The sequence below is a fragment of the Hippopotamus amphibius genome, chromosome 2, assembly GCF_030028045.1.
Source record: "Hippopotamus amphibius kiboko isolate mHipAmp2 chromosome 2, mHipAmp2.hap2, whole genome shotgun sequence".
Lineage (NCBI taxonomy): Eukaryota > Metazoa > Chordata > Mammalia > Artiodactyla > Hippopotamidae > Hippopotamus > Hippopotamus amphibius.
Window position 1 is genome coordinate 180,884,181 of NC_080187.1, and position 8,395 is coordinate 180,892,575.

Sequence of the window (8,395 nt, forward strand, 5' to 3'; positions counted from 1 at the left end):
TGCCGGGGTCCGTGCCTTCTCTCCTCTAAACTGCTTCCCGTAATAGACCTTCCTCCTCTCTCATCCCTCAACCTAAAAGCCAAATGTTATTTCTCCGAATATTTCAAGAGGTCCAAATCAGGATGATCATTTCTTACACGGTAAATATTAGGCCTTTAAGCAATATGATTTAACTAATTAGAAAATTTACATCATTAAGTCTCAGGGAGAGAAAAAAAAAGAAACAAATCTGTCAGTCATTTTAAAGGAGACAGGCACTATTGAAGTGTGAAGAAATCGGCTCTAATTCAAAAAGGCAATCGGGCAGAAAAAGCCCTCAACATTACCCTGCTAGTTATTAATCAGAAAGGGCTCTCTCTCCTCCCCACTCCCCCTCCTCTCTTACCACTGAGTTTAAGTTCGTTTTTTTGCCAGTGGCCCATGTTATATTAATATTGAGGTTTTGTCTGTTAAAGGATTGAAATCTGAAAATGTTTCAGTATGAAGAAACCCCCAAAGGAAAAAATATTCACAGAGTCACCTTTCTTCCAGACAAGTAAACCTGTTGTGATAAACAATCCTCGCCCCCTCTTTATTTTTTTTTTCATTCTTTCAGTTTTTTTCTTCCCATTAAGTTCCTATTTTGAAACCTGCTTGGTGAGAACTAGATAAAGTCTTTGTGTTCTGCTCCCCTCCCCCTCCTTTCTTGCACCCCTCCTTCCGCCAAAGTGAGAAACTTAGACTGAAAGCAGAAAAGTACAAATACATTAACAAAGCCCCACTCACTTGATAAAAAGGCCACGGTCTAGGCTTACATGTCAGGAATCTAAGGGAAGGGGAATCAATCTGGTGGGTCTCCGGGACAAAAGATGATGAACTAGAATTTCCCCCCACCTATGTATAATAATTGCTAGACTATGTGATTAAAGGGGAAAAGAAAGGCAGGCAGGTGAGAATTATTTTCAAGTGCATGGTGGTGGTGTGTGGCTTTTTTCTCTATCCCCCCCCCCCCCCATTCTCCATTCAGGCTTAAAACAGCAGCCTCATTATAGCTAGGTGCCCCTTCCCACCATACTCTTACTTAAGCCCTTGGTGGCACCACACACATAGCCCTTTCCCTGGTCTTCTCATTCCCAGCAAATTAACTGAAGAGGGAACTGCAGAGGAACTTTGTGAGCCATTTCACTTGGAAATTCAGGCCCTTCCTGGCATCTCTGAGGACTTGTTCTTAGACATTGGGTTAAGAAAAAAAATTAATAGCAAGCCTTAGGTATTCAATTTCCCTTAATTATTATTTCTTTGTAAATTACAAAGAGGTCCCAAAGGCTCATTTTTCTGCTTTGCTCTATTCTTCTTTTATTAGGTCCCATTCTAGCCTCTTTTTCTTATCCTCCTCTCGGCCTTACAGTCTGAAAGTTTCACAACCTTGCTTTTCCCACCAAGTCCCTGGGCCTGGAAATCTCAAGTCTTTGGGCTTCTGCCGGCCTGGAGCAGCTCTCCAGTGTTAGTTCAATGCCATTCTTCACCTTACCAGGTTTCAGCTTTGCAGGAGAGAGCAGTAGCAGACCTGAGCTATTAACACACCACAGTTAATTCTCTGCGGGAACTTTTACTAGGTGGGACGTGTGGAAGGAGAAAACATCTGTAAACAGTGAGCACTCTTGAGGGTGGGAAGTGAGTTCTGACATAAGAGGCCAGAACACATATAAAATAGAACAGAATTTGTGAAAGAATCTGGAGTTAAATTTTGGTGAAATAGGGAAAGGAAAGAGAAGGGGGGAGGGGGCATTGGGAAGAGTCTAGAATGCTCCCCAAATTTAGCTTTCTTTCTAACCATCACGGGGCAGATGGGAGTCGAAAGTGCTCCTCTTTGAGAGAGATTAGAGTAAAATGAACACTTCTGTCACTTTCAGGAGGTGGGACACAGAGAGGTGAAAATATACAAGACAATGGCTTCTGGCACTGGAGGGCTCCCCTGGCGGTCTCCCCACTCTTTGCCCCGTCCCTCTCGGAACCCTCCTTACCTTTGTTGCTTGGATTTGATCTGACACACTGGATGTTCCTGGGCCAGGTTCTTTGAGAGGAAAAAGACCACGAGAATCAACCGGTCTCCTCCTGTATCTACTCCGAAGCCAAGAAGCATTATAATAAAATTTACAGCGCCTTTAACAACTCGAAAGTAAAGCATTAAAATTCTCTTTAATTGAGAAAATATTGATTTTTAAGTCTAGAAAAAGCGAAATCGTAATTTAGCTGCAAACTTTCAGGCGAGAATATAGCGTATTATGTCGCCGTATTATGGATCCACCCTTTACACCCATGCAACATCACATCTTTAATTGCGCTACTTTATGAAGTGATAAAGACAAAAGATAACCCGACTTAGGCAAACGCTTAAGAAAAAAAAAAAAAAGAGGACCTCGAGTAATTTCCTTTTTCAGTTATTTATAAAAGAATCGTCTCCCCTTTTTTTTTTTTTTGAAGCAGAAAAAAAAAATGCCCAAAGGGGAAGAAAGAAATAAAAAGAACGGAAAACCACAGACCAGTCTAAAAGCAACTCACATTAGCAAATCCGTTGATATTCTTTACCAATGGAAGAATGAAGCCAACACATTTAGAGACAAATGCATTCACGGACAAAATTGCATCCTCCTTTAAACGAAACAAACCTGGGTCTTTTTTCTTACTTTACTCCCGCGTCCTGTTTTGGGGAAGGGGGGTGGGGGTGGGGGGGGCAGAATCCATTGGTGGATAGGGAAGGGAAAGAAAATCAGGCTTTCTATGTTATTTCTGTATCGGTTTTTGGTATTATAGAGGAGTAAAGAAGTTTTTGTGTGGTGGTTTTTCATTGATCAGTCACTCTGAGCTAATGTAATTATCCTCATCAATAGGAGGCTGCAGAGAGAATCATTATGTGGGTGACATTGATAAATGATCGCCCAGGAACGGCCCTCTCGCGGGCAACCCCCACATCTGACCCTCCCACACACACAATGTAGTCATAGAAACACCTAGAGAACCTCGGGCACCGCCGCGGAAGGGGCAAGAGAGGGAAGAAAAGCCTCGGGCCGCGGGGGCGGGGGCGAAGGGGGGCGGCCAGTCCCAGATCCAAACCAGTTCTAGCGACAAAAACAGCCAACGGCGGCGGGACGGAGGAGGGCGTCGCGGGAGGGAGAACCCCCCTTCCCAGCAGCAAGCCCTCGCACAGTTGCTCACAACAAAGTGAAAATCCGGCCTCCAGACGACCCATCCCTCCACACCTTTACCACGTGTGACCTCACTGCCGACAACATCTGATGTCTGCCGAGACGCACGTTCAGATCGGTTTCTCCAAAGGCGTTAAATAATTAGGTTACAAACCTGTAGGCATCTCATTCTCACGGGGGTCCCTCCCCCCGCCCCCGTTCAAAAAACTCCAAACAACAAACAAACCAAACCCACAGACCCCTCTGAACAAAGACAGCAGCTGGGCGACCCCCCTCACTGCGTTCTCCCCAGTTATTGACTGGGTGACCCCCTCCTTTCTCTTCACCTCCTAACCCAGTGCTTCTGATTATGAGATAATGGATTTTGCGATTGTTCCTGTCAGGGAGGGGAAAAAAACCCCCACCGAACCCCACGTTTTCATCTTTTGATTGTTTTATTTAAGCCAATGGGAAAGTATTGAGAGCAGTAATGGATTCCTAATCATCCATAAATCGATGTCGGGGGTGGGGAGGGGTGGTGGAGAGGTATGAGGAGTAAGGGCGGGGGGGATGCTGTTTATTTATTTTATTTCTAAAGCTTCAGCTAAAGTAGCTTTGACACTGTTGGGGCTGGAGGGGAGGAGCTGTTGGGCCCTGCTGGATCATCCATCATCGCTGTCACCCAGAGTCTGCCCCGAGGAGCCGTAGACGCAGTCTCCCTTCTGTCTCTACACCGAAACTATTAATATTAAAGCCTCCCTTCAAACACTGCCCCGACGGTCTCCATTCTCATCACCATCTGACCGGCCTCCCCCCTTCAGGCCCGCCTTTCCCCTGCGCCGCAGCTTCCGCCCAGCCCGGCCCCGACGGAGGGAGCCCCGCCACCGCGCAAGACGCCCTTAGTGGGTTACGGGGACTGTTGGGTGCCCCCTCCGCCTCACCCCCCGTCAGTGTGAAGCACGTCGGTCTGTCTGTGCCACACACACACACACACACGCGCGCACACACGCAAAGGGAAGGCCAGGTGAGGGCCGGGGCAGCCTGCGCGGAGGGGGCCGAGTCCGCACGCCGCCTGCCCCCGCCCAGCCCCGCCCCTCCCCGGCTCCCGCACGCACGTCCGCTCCGGCCCGGCTCGGCGGGCGGGAGGGGGGGGCGGTGGCTGCGAGGCCGGCGCATGCAGACGCCCAGACACCGGCCCTCCTAACACAGGGGCAGCTTGCAGCCGAGGTCCAGGCTCCTTATCAAATTGCTGGCCTGCAGGACTCATGGGGAACTTGTGGAAGATCCCTGTCCAGTCCCTTTGAAGGAAGGGCCGTCCTCTGACAGCTGCTAGAGATATTAGCCACATTTCCCTTCCCAAATCCGCTCAGGGTTAACAGGCGGGGACGGGAGGGGGCGAGGAGGCCAGGAGGATCCTCATGGACTCTTCTCTGCAAACCTAACCGGGGTGAGCTGGGGCGAGTGCGGGCGCTGACCGGGGCGGGGGGAAGGGATGGGGTGGGGTGGGCGGGGGTGGGGGGGGAGGCACAGACTTCCCTGATCTTTTCTGTCATTTTCCTTCAAAATGTGGCTTCTTGCTCAATTCCCAACCCTTAACAGATGGCGACTGCAGTTCTCTCAGAATTTCTTAAAGAAAGGGAAACCTTTGGAATTTATTTCTGCTTTTGCTTTTCCATATAAATAAAAAAGTGTTTTTATATTACTCTTGTTTTGGAGAACATAAGCAATTTTATTCAGACTACAGTATTTCCTTTAACACTATATGGTTGTCAAAACACCATTCCCAGTTTCTTTGCTTTTGACAGCTGAGTCTTTCTTAAATATACCCAAATCGGAACTCTTTACACTAAATAGTAAACCCGAGATAGGAGCAAGTGCCTTCTGAGGTGGTATAAAAAAGCATTATAAAAATTGGACAACTCTACCACCTCTCTGTCTCAGCGTGGGGGGGGAGGGGAGGAAGCAAGGAAATGCAAACAAATAATATTCATCTCCAAATATTTAAGAGGGTTAAGGGTAACGTGATAGGCTGTGAAGCTGTTAAAGAAATAAAACCTGAGATGATTTTATTCATTAAAACCAAGGATAGAGAGTTCTGGGATCTAAACTGCGATGAAATAGCTTAATAATAATTTCATTAAACACTTTCTAAACATGAGCCAACTACCAAGTAAACCTCTCAGCATTTCCTCTACTGAGAGGAAAGGAAGAAAAACTTTGCCAAAAATTATTCTCAGCTGATGTGAGAGTTAATTTATATATGAAGAACTTGTCAAAATTTACCTACAAGCATTTGAAGTAAAAATATACAAATAGTTAAATTTTTAAAGAGACTCCATGTGAAGTTGGATGACAAAAATGAGAGGGAAGTGTTCTCTATTCCAAGTGGCACAGAATTTCTCCATTAACAGTTAGCTTGTATCAGAAGTGTTTCTATGTTTAAACAGCAGAAATTAATTAAACTAATACATGGATTTATAAAAATTCTACCTAAAAATGATATAAAACAATAGAAGTTTATTTCCTTGTTCCTTTGTCTAAACTTCTATTAATGTCTGTCTGTCTGCTTTGCAATGGGAAGATGGAAGAACCAAAAAAAAGATACAAACTTGGATTTCTGAGATAGTGAATGATTTCCCAACAAGGCTGACCACACAACTAAGCTAAAGTTTATGATAGTATCCCTTCTGAACATAGGATTCAAAGTTTGGGTGTTACAAAATTCCAGGGTAGTATATTTATTTGAAAGATTGAGGGGGCATGCAAATACCTCACAGCTTTTTTCACTTTGCGGACTTTAGCAGGCATTTTTTTGTGCAGTATCATCAAGCTAATGACAGAGATGCTCAGGAATGTTGCATAAAATTTTGAAAAGGGCCTTACATTGCCTGTTTTGTTGTTTTAGGAAACGAGTAAGTTTAGTGAGCAAATCATCACACTAGCGTGTCTGCACGTGGAGATGCCTGAAATAAAAAGACATCATACTATAATTTATATTAAATATTGATGATTACGTAATCTTTGCAACTGAGGATCTCAAACTCCATAGAAGTTGTTTACTCATCTATGAACATCTATATGTAAATTTTAATTTACATATTCAACAGTATTTTAGTAACTAAGAGAGAAAAACACAGGCAGATGAATTATCTTTGAGCACAGACGTTAGTTATTTCTTATGATGTAAAATTAACCCCGAAAAAGCCCTTTATTCTGGCAGAGGATGAACATGAAAAGCTTTATCTGAAAGGCATTTTTTTTAAAAAACATCATGCATCTAAAGAGGAGATTGGACACGTTGGTAATCTTTCAACCTGGCTCATAATACACACACACACACACACACACACACACACACAGAATTTCATACCTTTAGAAGTTTTCTGCTGGTAGAATTTATAGGCCAAATATATACTGAAAGTCTACAGATGGTTACCTTAAAAGACTGTTGGTAAATTAAGTTTCACATATACTCGATTTCTGGGGGCAAAGCCATCACCTACTTTCAATCCCAGATATATAGGAGGTACTGTGCAAGCTTGCCTTAAAACTATTAAAAACTCAAAAGCCTAACAAAAAATCAAAAATGAAATATTTATTACCGCATTTTGTGACTTAACACCTTTTTTTTAACATAACGTCACAGTCCTCATACAAGTATTTTAATGTAAATTTGACAAAGCTTAAAGGTAACAGCATTTTCTTCTAGTGAGGAACACGTGCTGAGAAAAGAAGAATTCATGGACATACAATACCAATTCCACAGCAGATCTGATACTAGCAAAAACATTCTTTTTTTTTTTCAATTGAGGTAAACACATAGAATATCTAACATGAAACAATTAATAGACCGAACTCTGTACGAAGTTTGTTACAGTATTCTCTTGCTCCTTTTTATCCCCCAAGCTTTGAGTTTCCGGAGAAAGTCCTAGTTGTGGTGCTATGACCATTAATAACTTTTTGTGTGTGTTGAGGAAAGCTGCCCAACTTAAGATTGTTTTGTCCACAGCCAAGGCTTCGAACTCCTGGAAGAAGCTCCTGCTCTGTCTTTAAATCTTCATTGGCAAGCTCTTTGAAGAAGAGTCCCCCAAAATAATAATAAGAATTGGCTTATGAAGCACAAACTATAAAGATCTGTTTGAAACTAAAGGACACATTTATGGAGGAACAAAGGCCGGGCATGAAAACACATTCTTGAAGCTGGAGTCCGAGGGATGAGGTTCAGCCAAACGTTCACCGTGGTCTCCAGCGTGGTTCTTTTCTCATTGGCCCAACAGGTTTAAAATATACCACAGTCTCTCCTGGATAGTGAATTCACTGATGAACCAAAACAGTCATTCTTTTGGGAACAACACACATAGTGTGGAAAACAAGGATATATTTTTTTTTTTCTCTTCTAAAACTATTTGAGGCAACATAACGGAGTGATCAACAGAAATGTACAAGTTTAACTTAGTTCCTATGTTTATACTACAGTAGTTATAACTCTCGGAGTCTTTTTCCAGAGGATCTTTACATGGACAGAATTGTCTCAGTGAGCCCATGATTTCACATTTGTGTTCTTGTCTCATTGGTCCTCTGTTGCTTGATGAAAAATGACAAAAAGTAAAAAATGATCACAGCTGTCTGGAATTTCATATTGAGTGTCAACATCTGGTCAAAGTTCAGAAAGTCTTAAAATAGTTTTTGCGTGTGTTTCCTTTTCCCTTGAGTTCCCTTATACTATTGGGCATGAATGTCCATAACCTGTCCGCCAACACTGGGATCTACAGAATTTAACATGGTGGGACTCTGTGCTGACACAGTCATTCCAGGGTGGGGAGGGGGTCCTCCGTGCATCGTCATGGCTGGGTGGTGGGGATGGCTTGGCAAATATGAATGCATTGGGGGTCCATGTCTCAATTGAGTAGGGTGTGGGGTCATCTGGGGAGGAGTGTAACTTGGCTGTGCCATACTCATTCCCATAGGACCACCCTGAGAAACGTACTCCCCTGGCATGCTCTGCAAACCTGGAAAAAGAGAGGCAAGAAGAAAGCAGGTCAAATTCCTAAACATTTTTATACGTTACCCATCAAAGATGAAAAGAAAAAAAAAAAAAAAAACAACAGACACTGCAAATCTTATATCTAAATTTAGCTGCAGATTCTTGCCAATGTTTGCAGACATTCAAATTGTAGTTTGCATTTAATTTCATCGCACAGCAGTATAATGCAACACAACAGAACTAAATA

At 43.4% G+C, this 8,395-nt stretch overlaps 1 protein-coding gene across 4 annotated transcripts in view; it reads right to left on the reverse strand.

The window, feature by feature from the left end:
- Nucleotides 1-6,744: 6,744 nt before the first annotated feature.
- MEIS2 (Meis homeobox 2) overlaps nucleotides 6,745-8,395 on the reverse strand; it is a 199,137-nt gene continuing 197,486 nt past the window's right edge. For 2 of the 4 annotated variants that reach the window (XM_057723833.1, XM_057723835.1), the window contains exon 12: nucleotides 6,745-8,173. In XM_057723833.1, coding sequence (XP_057579816.1) covers nucleotides 7,887-8,173 — 287 coding nt within the window. In that variant the 3' untranslated portion in view covers nucleotides 6,745-7,886. The remainder of the gene's footprint in view (nucleotides 8,174-8,395) is intronic. The other 2 variants (XM_057723836.1, XM_057723837.1) reach the window with 1 other exon arrangement.